The sequence below is a fragment of the Nelusetta ayraudi genome, unplaced genomic scaffold (genome assembly GCF_046127955.1).
Source record: "Nelusetta ayraudi isolate G7.1 ecotype Tasmania unplaced genomic scaffold, CSIRO-AGI_Nayr_v1 ptg000017l, whole genome shotgun sequence".
Taxonomy (NCBI): Eukaryota; Metazoa; Chordata; class Actinopteri; order Tetraodontiformes; family Monacanthidae; genus Nelusetta; species Nelusetta ayraudi.
The window spans coordinates 9,706,483-9,720,065 of record NW_027466067.1 but is presented as its reverse complement, the minus strand read 5'-3'; the positions used below and the strand labels follow the sequence as shown (position 1 = coordinate 9,720,065).

At 47.7% G+C, this 13,583-nt stretch overlaps 1 protein-coding gene across 1 annotated transcript in view; it reads right to left on the bottom strand.

Annotated features, from left to right (window-relative positions):
* Positions 1 to 11,279: 11,279 nt before the first annotated feature.
* The window catches only part of poc1a (POC1 centriolar protein A), a 29,154-nt gene continuing 26,850 nt past the window's right edge, over positions 11,280 to 13,583 (bottom strand). The window contains exon 11 of the mRNA XM_076025316.1: positions 11,280 to 11,763. Within this exon, the coding sequence (XP_075881431.1) occupies positions 11,665 to 11,763 (99 nt within the window). The 3' untranslated portion in view covers positions 11,280 to 11,664. The remainder of the gene's footprint in view (positions 11,764 to 13,583) is intronic.

Sequence of the window (13,583 nt, the reverse complement as noted above, 5' to 3'; positions counted from 1 at the left end):
ACTGTTATATCTGGAGGAAGGCTCGTTCAATAAATATCAATATTGGACCGAGACTTTGTCCAAGTTTTAAACTGTGCGTTTGATTTCGACACGCCTGGCCTGCACCGCCTGCGCGCTGACAGCTGCCGCCTTCATTCTGCCCAGCGCCGTTTGTCTCGTCTTGACGGCAGGACCACCACGCTTCCGTACCTGCTCCGCCACAGCCAAGCCGTCGCTGGTTCGTCGCCACACTCGGCCCATGAATGACCTAATAGGGCATCAGCAGGTTGTGACAGAGGCACGGAGGGAGGGGAGGGGGGGGGAAAGAGAGGAGCGTTTGATTTCCGCACAGCTGCAGAGAGGCGGGGCGAAGAGATGCACCAGCTGCAGACAATGGCTCTCTATCCCTGCCAGTGGCGTGCACACGCGCCACTACACACACCCCCACACACAAACATACAAACTTTGGGGCTCTTGTATTTCCACTGGCTTCGCGGGACAACAAAAGACTCTCTGAGGGAGTGTGCGCGTGTGTGTGTGTGTAGCCACTCTGTTTGTGTGCATGCGGACAAACTGCTCAAACAAAACGTGATCACACGCATCATCATCTGGAGTATTGACAGCAGCTTTGTGTGTGTGTGTGTGTGTGTGTGTGTGTGTGTGTGTGTGTGTGTGTGTGTGTGTGGTTTGCGTTCTTGCATGTTTTGAAGAATTCCAGGCCACATTCTTAAGATGTAACAAGAATTATTTTCATTTTTAAAACAGGGCTGACTCCCCGACTTGCATTCTTTCCCCCCCTTTAAAGGTCCAGTGTGTAAGATTTTTAAGGAAGCCCTGTGTTTAAGGACAGTGAGTTTTATATTTAGGGCACTGTCAGGTGGGCCACCTTAAAAAAAATGGTGGTGCAAGATGGCAGCCAACCAGGAGTAAGAAGCTTATTGCTTTATGTATATTCTTATAAATATATTAGCATCGTTCTAAGGGTGGGAAAACCAAATGAATTTAATTGTACGGCGAAAATACACTTTTAATAATGCATTTATGGGCTGTATGTTTAGCTTTTCCCAGTATAGAAATCATCATAAATCAAGCCAAATTTTACACACTGGGCCTTTAAGTGCGTCAGCACCTCTCGCTCTTCTTTAATGAGCGTCAGACATGAGGGCAAGTTCCCAATGTCACAGGTTGTGCGCCTGCGTTTTCACCTTGCCCATGGAATCTTTGTGACCTCTGACACACACCAAAGCTTCCACTTGACGTTTTTACCTGAGTCTTTTGAAAGATTAGGATCTTCTTTTACACGCACTTGTGGTTGGATACGGCACACAACAGTCTCGAGCCGCTGACATATAGAGAGAGGATTGTCGGTTCGCCTACGTAGAGACGCACAAAAGCAGAACAATAGAAAAGTCTAAAGATTAGGACAACTCGCGCTCTGAACTACGAGAAGACATGAAGTCATCGGCTGCTTAACGCGCGGGTCTACCTGCACATACACGCACGTCCACATGTCGCATTCGGACTATTTCAAAAAGAAAAAAAAAAAAAAAAAAAATTCTTCACAGTGACACTCATTTTCCTGCAAAACAGATCCTCTAGACATGTCAGCGCAAGTCGGGGGTTTAAGCCTCATTATTCCTGAGGTGAAATGGAAAAAGAGCCACGCCAAGAACAGGGACTTTTCAGGGTAACGAAAGCTATGCCAAGCACTACACGCAATATGAATTACGCCGCACTCTCTTTTTTTTCTTCGACGCGGCCATCCGTCACACGTGGAAAAACCCACCCAGACGGAAGAGACCCTCCTAAACCAATTTCTCCAGAAAGGTAACCTTATTTTCTGAGACAAGGCGCTCTGATGATGACATAGTTCCATTTTCTGTTCCAAGCGCAACAGCAGGAAATGAGCTGCTAAGAGCGTCCGTATGAATGAAACCCCAAAATTCTGAAATATGGGGGAGGTAAGCCCTCCTGAGTCACGGAGCAGATGGCGAGAAAGAGGCTCCGCTGTTTGACGTCTGCCGACACGGCGCGCGGGAATCCAGCCATCTTGTAGCATCACTTATTTATTTGATTTATTGCGGCGGATGCGCGGGATGGCAAACGGTTCAGCGGGGTGCCATGCTAACGGTGGCGGCCTACGCTACGTGGGCTAAGCCTGCGCCCGGGCGAACGGGAAACCGCGCAAGGTTGGTGGGGCGATCAAACGAAGATTTGTTGACAAAAGCCGAGTCGAACATCTGCGACAATTTCAAACTCTGTTTGAATCTTCACGGGGTGACGTTGGTCTCATGCCACCATCTGACAGACGGATTGTCCCAGTTTTACGCACAATCCTGGCGGTGATGATGCAAAATCTCTCCTTTTCTTGTCTCCGGAGGATGAGAGAAAATGACAACAATTTGATCTCTGATTCACGATTCTTTTTTTTTTTTTTTTGTCTGAGGTCTCTTTCAGGCAGACTGCGGTTTAAACCCACTCACCTCAGTAATCTAGCGTGGTGACCACCCCTCTCCCACACTAACGCTGGCATTTCCTCTGTTGTTTCCTTTGCCCTCACACACACACACACACACACACACACACAGCAACTGGCCTGGAAAATGTATCAGGGCAGCCTCTCTCAGACTACAGCAGGATTGATGTTGCTACATTTTTGAGATCCAATTGTTTGTGACTTTTTAAGCATTACATGAAAATGTGAGTCTGGAGTTCGATTCTTGCAATCTCTATACTTTATTACTCGACTTACACTTTTGCATGGAAATGCAAAGAGCGATGTTCAATAATTATCATGTATCGTTACAGATGTAAGTACTTGGTTTAGGCTACATCCTCTTCATGTTATTATCATAAGGTGCTTTAGGGTCATTTCCTTCAACAGGATGGTTCAAAGTGGCGCTTACATTTAACATGAATAAATCTAAAGGAAGAGGCCTTGTTGATTTTTCTAAAAGATATCATTGAAGAAATATGTGAGAAAATATAACCTTTGAAATGTGAGGTTCGGGAGGTTTAATGGACTCAGATCGCAGCATATCTTGCAGGCCGAGTGTCACGACACGACATGGAGGTGATGCTCCTCTCTGAGGCGCAGCTGTTCTGAAACATCTGGGGGGACGAGATTGGCTACAGAGTGCTCGGGGACCACAAGGGAAAGAGAAAAAAAAGAAGAAGAAGGACAGAACGAAAAAAGGAGGCCAGCGTTAATGCAGAGGAGAGGGAGCGCAGGCTTACTATGAATTTTTCAGAAATCTAAAGGATAGTTCCAAAGCGTGGCTGAGCGTGCACACGCGTGTGCGAGTGTGTCTGCTGAGGAGCGGGCGTACACGTGCGGGCTACACTTTGAAGTGTGAGCAGACTGCGAGAAGGCCCCTCGGTCGGTATGATTTATTATTAAAGAGCGAGCAAGTAAGATAGAGGGGCGCACACAGGCGCTGACATAACAGACAGTAAAGGAGGAGAGAGAGAGAGAGAGAGAGAGGGAGAGAGAGAGACAGAGAGAGACGTCTTGAAAGGAAGGGGATTCAAATGTGGAGAAGGATCAAAATCAGTTCACTCCCGACAAACGTCTTCGTGTTTGATGCAAACATGAGGGGAAAACGAGCTGAACGGAGCAGAAACACAACCTTGAAAGAGTTTGTGGGGAACATCAATAAATATCTTGTTTTATAAATGAGGGAGAACAATATATATCTTATATCTATCTTGTAAAGTTGAATTTTACCCTGACCAATCGGTGAGCTTTGGGGAGAAAGAGGCGGGAGCGACAGGATTTATCCTATAGCTGTTAGCCAATGCTAGCGCTAACACGCAGGCTGCAACGTTAGAGAGCGAATGTTATCCGATCACCATTTATTCGTTGACGAGGACCTCCTCGCGAGATGTACAAGAAAAACAAATGGCAGGCAGCTATGACCTCTGACTTGGCTAACCAGGCTAACCAGGCTAACCAGGCTAACCAGGCTAACCATCTGCCTGACCCCCGGCGGTCCCAACGGAGGAGGGAAACACACTTTTGCGAAGAGCTGCGTGGAAATCGCTGTGGCGCGCCGACCGGCAGACGCGCGCGTCCCATCCCGCCAGTTTTGCGCCCAGTCGGAGCGAGCGCTAAATCAATCGCTAAAGCAACACGACATAAGCGACATTAATTCAGTCTGACTCCTCGTTTGGACGTTTAAATCAGTTTAAACCCCCGTGTAATCTCTCTCCGGCACGCCTACCGTATCTAATGGAGCCGCAGTGCAAACACTGTATACCTACACGGGGAAGATGGTGACTCATGGCGTGTTCACTCGCACACACGTACACGCCTTCAGCCTGAACCCATTATATTACTATGACAGCGGGGAAGCGGGGCCATAAAGACAGATGGTTGGAGGTGGCCAAATGACGGACTAATGAGCCTTTCTCCGCTCTTCACTTTCCTCCTCTCTGCTTCAGCTTGTTCCCGGGTGCCGCGCGAGTTTTTCCAGGCGGTTTAAAACCCGGCAGAATCGAGAGGTCATCGGCCGACGGTGCCGACAGGTTTCTGTCTCGCAGAAACAGAGAAATTGTGGTCAGGAGCAAGAGCGAGCGACGTTTGGCAGCGGATGACGCAAGGAGACTCAGGAGGCACATCTTGGACAAGAAATAGTAATGCATAAATCTTTGGGTATGCAATTGCTCCTGAACGCGTTCATGTCAAAGCCACAACTGTCTCGCCGCTTTCCTTGCTTCCTGAACAGCGCATAACAACGAAACTCTAATCTGCCAGTGCAATGCAAATGAAATTAAAAGCAAGTCAAGTCAAACTTCTTCAGAACTGTTGCGTGGGATTGACGACAAAAAAAAAAAAAAAAAAAGCATCGATGGCCTGAGAACACAACCTTTTTGCTTTTCCTTTTGCTTTCCGTGAAACGGCCTCATTGCTACCTCTTTCAGTGTTACAAGAAATGACCTAAAGATCCCTATTGAGGAATTTGATGTGGGCGAGCAAGTCTGTTTTTATGAAGTTTTAGCACAGATGAAAAGATGGCGATATCTCTAATTAACAAAAAGAAAAACAAACGTTTACTTCCACATTGCTGCATTTACCAGGCACACGAGACCTTTCCTGTTGCCGTACAGTTTGGATAATGATATTTCACTTGGAATTAGACACTGGTGGTTGGCGGATTGATCCAGAGTGCCCACCCGATCCCAATGTCGGCGTCGGTATCAGATCGCTACGTCAAGAAACAGCCACGTCCAGTCAAGCAGAATTAGAGTTGCGGTATCGCACCCCTCCACCAGAAACCATCACAATGGTCCAAAGTTTCTTCCTTTGCTGTGTTTAGGGGTCAAGTGAGCGGCTCGGGACATTTATCGCAATCATGAAACAATGCAGGAGTATCTTGATGCAATACATGTGCTCTGCTATCCCAAATCACATCTTGTTGGGCTAATGTCAAGCTGTAGGTTGTCATGTTGCCAGAGGGAAGCGGAGGGAAAGCCTTTCTGCCATGGTATTATGTCTATTTAAATAGACATAATATTAAATAATATAAAGGCTGTCTGTGTCCTTACTGTCGAGGTTAAATACTGATTTTTCTGCTTTAACAGGTTTTGGTGCTCAAAGATGTTTTTGTTCAGAGGTGCAAAAGTTCTATGTTGCATTAACCTGGGACTTTTCTGATTGGTTCCCGCCTGCAGTTTGAATATCAACTCATTTTGGAAAAACTTGTTCACCTTAAAATACACGTTTAACCCCTTTATTTTTTTAACATACAGCAACATGTAGGCAACATAATAAGGTGTCAGTAATGCATCCTGGCTTAATTTGCACCAAAGGCAAGAGCGAATGCCATTCAACGGATATTACTCATTATAATTATATAATCTGCAATGAAAAAAAAATCCATTCATTGGTTTCTCTTTAAATAATCCAACTATCTTTTTTAATTTTTTTATTATTTAGCTCCCTTCAGTCACAGGTGCGTGTCAAAGTGGTCCACCATGAGAGGACCCACCAGGGTGAGGCGAAGCTCGGTGAAGGAGGAGGAGGGTGGCGGAGGATCACAAGTTATCTCGAGGTTTGCTTTATGGGTTGGCCCGTCGTAAAGTAGGCCATCGGGTTTACACATTCAGCACACATTCACACACCTCTGAGCGTGTGTGAGCTGGTTTTATTTGTGTTACCTGAGCAGTGGCACCACAGGTCAGGTGTGATTTAGAGCCGCATTGAGAGCCTCACACAGTAGGAAGGCCGGACACTTATGTTCTCGACTGCGACGACCCGGCAGGGCTGAGCAACTTCAAATTGCGGGTGGTGAGATTCAGCGGAGGAAAGGTGTTTCTGACAGGGGGCAGGTCTAAACAAAACCTTCCAGCGAAATTATTACAAGGATTGGAGAAAAATAAACAAGCTCCTCTACAGTCAGCTCTATTGCTCAGATTACAACTGTTGCTCTTCAATTTGTGCCAACCTCAGATAACAGAGATATTAAGACTCTAGGATTCCATATCCAAATCAGTGCGAAGGAAGCCAGAAAGAAAATTCAAGGACTTTCTCTCTTAGCGACCCAAAAAAACGTTTACTATTACAGTGGCGTGACTTCTACCATAACAGCACTGAAGTGTTTTTCCCACTTCTGATTGGCTCCCGCAAGAGTTTAGTCAAACACTACGGCGTCCAGCGGCTGGCGTAGTGCAACGTGCAGCTTCTGAGGCCTCTCGCACCAACAGTGAGCTTTTTTGCCCTTTAGCGACTCTTCAAAACAAGCAGTAAGTTTGATTTGACAAATTTGACTGATCTGCTTGCATGTAATGAACAGTTGACACGTCCAATCACCTGAGTTTCAGTTTGTTAATAACGCTGATGAACATTGTAATCGGCTCTCTACCGCTTGGGTACGTGAGAAAAATCCTGAAAGATTTCAGAAACGTTCCATCTGACACCCCAACGTGTCACCTTCCTTCCAAACTGCCATCAAAGGTCAGAAGGTCAACGTGATTAAAAAAAAAAACAACAGAAAAAAAAAAAACAACTCTTACTTTATAGTTTTACAAGCGAAGAAAAAAAATTATACCTCTCTCCCTTCCACGTCCATTCATTTCTGTTTCGATGGGATGGGAAAGGGAAAAAAAAGAGGTGGTTTTGGAGACCGAGTTGGAGCGTGGGCTGGAGGAGCACTGCGCCAAAACCTCAACATCTCCCAACAAGCTCGGCCTCAGATGGGGAAGGAGTGGGAGGCGCCGAGGCGAGAGAGAGGGAGAGAGGGATGAGAGGGATGAGAGAGGAGGAGTGAAGCAGGAGATGGGACACCAGAGTTTTTTTTTCCTCTTTTCCAAATCCAGCAGCGGTTGGAGAGAAATACGCGGCGGGGCTGGAATTCCTCGAAAGGTCTCTCACCTGAACGTAAACTCCCTACGTCAGTTCAGGTCAACTGCCTCAGAAAATCCTGCCACTCAACTTTTGACTTCGTAAAGGCGGCAGGTCGTGATAAGCACCCGCTCCCCCCCCCCCCGGGAGATGTTAATCGTTCTCATCCGTATTCCCAGCAGATAACCCATGTTTGTCCTTGTCCCCAGGGACGCGGGGCCCACTCCACTTCCCATACATATTAATAACGGTATTTGGGGATTTTTTTTTTTTTTTAAGGCATCGCAAGAAATCTCTAGATTTCCAGGGAATGGTCCCATGAAGAGCGAGAGAGAAAGAGAAAAAAAAAACATTGGGTGAGCAGTAGTTGTGAGGATGGAAAATGCCTCGTTGAGGTCAGGGGTCACAATGGACCAATTGGTTGGAGACCAGTAAAGAAAGGCGACGGTAGTTCTAATAAGGACCTACCTGGTGCTAGCAAGGCGTACATAAAACCTACCGAACAATGTGGCTGATCAGTGTCCAGCTATCTATATTTTATATACGTGTGTGTGTGTGTGTGTGTATATATATATATATATATTTGTGTGTAAAAATTAAAATGTAAGTAAAGTAAGAATTTCAGAAAAAAGCTACACTTGGCAACTCCCAGCTGCTGCTTAACGCTATAACCTTCTGTGCGTAGCTGCTTTTCCATTACAGTTTTTCGCAAAATAAAAGCGCAATTTCAAAAATTTCGACAAAGTACAATTGCGATTTGGTGGCGTTTCCATCGAACGGCGTGAAGCGCATTAGCCGTAATTCTACGTTTGTTTGCTGCCAAGAATGGTTGTTTTATATCTTTCTTTCTTGTAAAAAAAAAAAATATTCCGTCCCCTCCTCCGTCCAAACATAAGGCGCCACTTTCACTTGAATTAAACTGGTCACGTGACCCCGTACGTCACATCCGCTGACGTGCAAATGCGAAAAAAAGTGTTTCCATGACACTTTTGAGATACACCTCTGTATCGATACGTCCGAAAAAGAACCTCAAGAGAGTGTAAAAACCTTTTAGCGATATTTGAGTGTTTTGTTTTTTTTTAAATTAGGTTTCACGCAATTCTAGGGGTAGTGGAAACACAGCTCACGAGAAGGCCTGGGCAGGTTTTCACCTTAGAAAAATCCGTAGTAATCTGTCGTAAAACAAATGAGAAAAAAGGGGGGGGAGTAAAAAGGAAGGAGTATGAAAAATGTGACACAGTGAACTAGTAAAACACTAAAACACACAGTGACACACTCTGAGGCGAGCGGTGGCAGCGACCACAGCGCACCAGGAAAAACATATCCAGATGTTCTTCTCATAGGATCACCGGCCCCCTCCCTTCCTCCACACACACACACACACACACACACACACACACACACACACACACACACACACACACACACACACACACACACACACGGGCCACATATTATAGAGGGCTGTTCTCCATCTTCTTGGTTCCCTCCTTTCTGTTGCGAGCGCAGACACACACACACACGCACACACACGCACACACACACACACACACACACACACACACACACACACACGCACACACACACGCGCGCACACACACGCGCGCACACACACACACACACACACACACACGCACACAACTCCGTCCACAAATGCACCAGCTTAACTGGCAACCCTCTCAGCTAAACCCTGCTTTAGCGACGCCGTGTTCCCAGATTTCAGAGCAGCAGTCCGGGCCAGCCAGATGCAAGAACCTTTGACTTTGGAGGCGGAAGCTGACAGGTAAACCTGGGCAGAACTTTTACTCCCCCTCCCGGTACCGATTCCTCGGCAGATCAGAACAAACTGACCTCATTCCGACGAACGGGGAAGGGGGGGGGGGGGGCTAAAACGAGCCTCAACTCTAAACAGACTTTCTTAGCAACATCAAAGTGTGCGTCTTGAGTAATAGTTGGCGGACAAAAAAAAAAAGAGAAAAAAATGAAGAAGAAGGAGCAAAAAAAAACAACAAAAAAAAACGTGACTTCTTTTTATTTAGACGTCACGTGTGGTCTGGACAGTTCAAAAGCAGAAACCAGATGGTCAGTTGACGATGACGCGAAGCAGAAACACCAGATAAGATCCAATCGAAGACCATTAGCCGTGTCTTTAAAAGACGGAGGGCTTATCGAAAACGGTCGGGGGCTCAGTTTGTTGGGTAATAGTTTCGACTTTTTGCATGAATGTAAAAACTAATCACATTCAGCCCCTGGACGGTGAGAGTCAACAGAAAAAGTCCTCACTAGAAACATAAAGCTGTACTTTTCTTGTTTTTTTTATTTTGTACAAAAGTGAGCTGCGCACACACACACACACACACACACACACACACACACACACACACACACACACACACACACACACACACACACACACACACACACACACACAGAGTCCCTCCTCCTCCGCAGTATAGAGCTACAGCATGGTCGTCTGGTTGAGGCCCATAGTAAAGGGAGGTTTTCTCTGGAATCCGTGCGTGTGTGTGCGTGTCCTCGGGCCCCAGACAGGAAGGAAGAGAGTGGGCCCGGCAGCACAACTCCAGAATTCCGGTTTTGTTTTTCTTCTTTTTCCATCGGTGCGCAGCCAGGTCTTAAAGAAACAGTCATTAATATTTGGCCCCCTGTTCATGGTGCCACGGTGCTCTCCAAGAGTCAACCGACACAGGCTGATACATCGCCGCAGCATGCGAGCATCACGGCTGATGAATAGCGCTTCCGTCCTTTCCAGGGAAAACACCGGACTCATTTTCATCGGAGCCTCTAAAAACACGAAAGTACCGATCCAGCACTGGCGGTCGCGTTACGTAAAACGACCGGGGGGGGCAAGAAACGTGAGGGTTGGAGTCGGGGGGGAGGGGGGAGGGGCAGGTGTCACTTTAAAAAGGAAAACACCAGCGCACTCGGGCTCAGACAATCAACCCCCTAGAGGGCGGTGGCGGGGACCGCCGCCCGTCATCCCAACGTCCGCCGAGGACAATAAAGAGAGAAATGTGAGAATTTTCTCCGCTCGGCCTCCGCGGGCCAATCAGAGCAGGGGAGACGGTGTCTTACGCTAAAGCAATGACATCACGGATTTGGCAGCGGCCCGTTTCTAAAAGGGGAGCAGCTGGAGTTCCTCCAGCGAGGCGTTTCAGACAGGAGTGCTGTACATGTAGGGGTGGGGGGGGGGTTGTGGGGGGAGTTTATTGGAAAGGTTTAAGAAGTTATTTTTAGTATATAAAAGTTGCGTTTAAGAGGTAGAGCACGCCACAGTAACCGCAGTGAATTACAAGCAGTCGCCTACCACGTCTCCAAAGAACACTGTTTACAGTACGGCGACGTCCCGACTTCCCGGGATGAGATAATGTTATTTGCCGTTGGCTCTGCTGTGCTGCTTCATTGTGGCTCTCATGGAGTCCGGAGTGAAAGCTGGTCACCATGATTCCTGTGGAATCAAAGGACGTCCGCTGGGGTTGTTCATAGACATTGGGAACGCAAATGAAGAAATAAATAAATACGGCGGAACCAAAGAAAACAGCTGGCGTTAGGCTACATCCATCCATCCATTTTCCATACCCGCTTAGTCCCGAGGTCAGGGTCACGGGGGTCTGCTGGAGCCCATCCCAGCTGTCTTAGGGGCGAAGGCAGGGGACACCCTGGACAAGTCGCCAGTTCATCGCAGGGCCGCATTAAGCTACATTTTCAAGAATTTCCAGATTTTTTTTTTTGTTCTTCTCTTGCTGGCAAGTAACGTAAACATACTTTGTCATACTTTTTGCCTCACACCCCTCTTCTAGCCGAAGTGTAAATTTCAGCTGCACTTCCTGACCTGAGCTGCTCTCGAGCTGTTTGCCGTCTCCACATCCGCCACTCTTCCCCCCCCCCCCCCAGAAACCTGCTTTTTCGGAGATATATTTTATTTATATATTTATTTATTTTTTCTAAGAGCAGTGCATCGAAGGTCCCTCGTGCGACTTGATGTCCTTGGCCGTTCAAACACGCGCACGTTGCGGACGGCCACTGGATCGCACACACCTACACACGGCGGCGGCGGCGGCGGCAAGCAGCAGCTCCTCCGTCAGCAGAAAAGTGTCTGCTCTCTCAGCAACTGCTGCGCAGAGCAGAGCCTCTAATAAGGGACAATTTACACATCTCCGACTCGGGTCGCATTTTTAAGTCCAGTTAGAAAAAAATAAAACAAAAAACAAAATAAAAATGCTGCCCGGTCACCTCTGCTTCCCCTGAGTTTGAATCGCACGCAGAATCGGGCGGCAACACGAGGCCGTCGCTGGCTAACGTGCAAGTTCGTTTTCCTCCCCCTCCTAATATTGCCATCTTTCGGCCTCTTCCCTCTGGAGCTCCAAACACTCCTTTAGCTTGTCCTCGGTGAGCGTCAGCCGCTGCTCCAGGATCGAAACTGTCTGTGAAGAGAAGGACAAGGAGAGGGGGAGAGAGAGAGAGAGAGAGAGAGAGAGAGAGAGAGAGAGAGAGAGAGAGAGGGGCAGGGGATAAATGAGAAGGAGCATAATGGAGAGGGCTGTGCAGCATCAGCCCGACAGTAATGACCTTATAATGGCGGCGTATGTGCGCGAGCCATATTCGCGCAACACGATTGGGCGGATGGTTTTTTTTTTTCGAGATTCGGAGCCCACCCTCTTTATATTTTCTTTTTGTTCTCGCCCGCACACGCGGTTGCATAAACTCACTCACTTACGCCAGGAGAGGATACAAGAACGTCGCCGCGTGAAGCAGGACGGGCGACGAGTGGGCGGTGAGATCACAAGCGCGGCATACTTTTCCTCTCGGCGTCCTCCAAAAACAGCACTTTGTCGTAAAAAAAAAAAGAAAAGAAAAAGAAAACGTGTTGCGCGTCCGTGCCATCTGAGGCTGCGCTCGTCAGAGGAAACTCCAGGTGCCACTTCCAGGGGCGGCACCATCTGAGGTGGCAGATTGCCCAAGATGGAGGTGGTTCCTGTCCGTCCTCGACTCCAAGGATGAATCTGAGACGTCGTCGCAGGGTCTAAATCAGGCTGTTACGATTTGTTTTTTTTTCTAGTGGCTTTGACTTATTTCAGTTTTTCTAATTGCTGTGTACGGTCGAGAGGCATCGCTAAGAGAATTTTGGCTGATACTGAAAACCAAAAAATTATATTTATGGGTTGTAATTATAATCTACCATTGTGGAAATTACTTGGAACATGCTACATCAAACCAACCCGAAGCCTTTGCACTGAAGAAATGACCCCGTTATGAAAACACGGCGGACGGGGCCGAGAGACGCGCTTGTGTATTCTACATCGCATACTTCTGCGCTGAGCAACGCGAGTGGAACGATGCGCACTCGACATCGTCGGTAAACTCCAGACTGGACTGGCGTCCGCAGGAGCTGCTTCGCGAACCTCTCAACCTTTGACACGGCGGCAGGGGATGAATGTGACCTGGCAACGGTGAACGCCACTGCAGCCACTTCAGCACCGGCCGCCACGTTGTGAAAACACGCTTACGCAATCGGCGATGTTTGTTGGATATGTCATGACTTGGTAGCGTTAGCGAGAGGTAAATAGAGCTGCTGCTCCCAGTATGTGCATAATGGCAGTACAGTTTTACAATACTGTTATTAATACATTAATACATGACCTATTCAGGGTCACGGGGGTCTGCTAGAGCCTATCCCAGCTGTCTTAGGGCGAAGGCAGGGTGACACCCTGGACAAGTCGCCAGTTCATCGCAGGGCCACATAGAGACAAACAACCATTCACACTCACACGCACACCTACGGACAATTTACAGTGTTCAATTGACCTCACATGCATGTTTTTGGAGTGTGGGAGGAAGCCGGAGAACCTGGAGAGGACCCGCGCAGACACAGGGAGAACATGCAAACTCCACACAGAAAGGTCCCAGGCCCGGGCCCCGGAATCGAACCCACGACCTTCTTGCTGTGAGGCGGCAGCGCTAACCACTGCGCCACCGATCATGTCACAGTTCACGATCATGTGATGTCATTTGAGTGTTATTTTCCTTTACAGCAGCCACTTTGGTGAGGGATGCTACAGCCGGGTTAAAGCGAAGCCTGATTAATACAAAGCCCGAGGCCGCTCTTGTGCCCCCTGGCTGACTGGAAAGGCCCTGCCAAACTAAAAAAGACGTTAACACATTGAAAACTTATGAAATACAACTGAATGAATGGAAAAAGGGGTGACAGTGCGCGCGTGGCGTTTAATAAAAGTTCTCCGGCTGA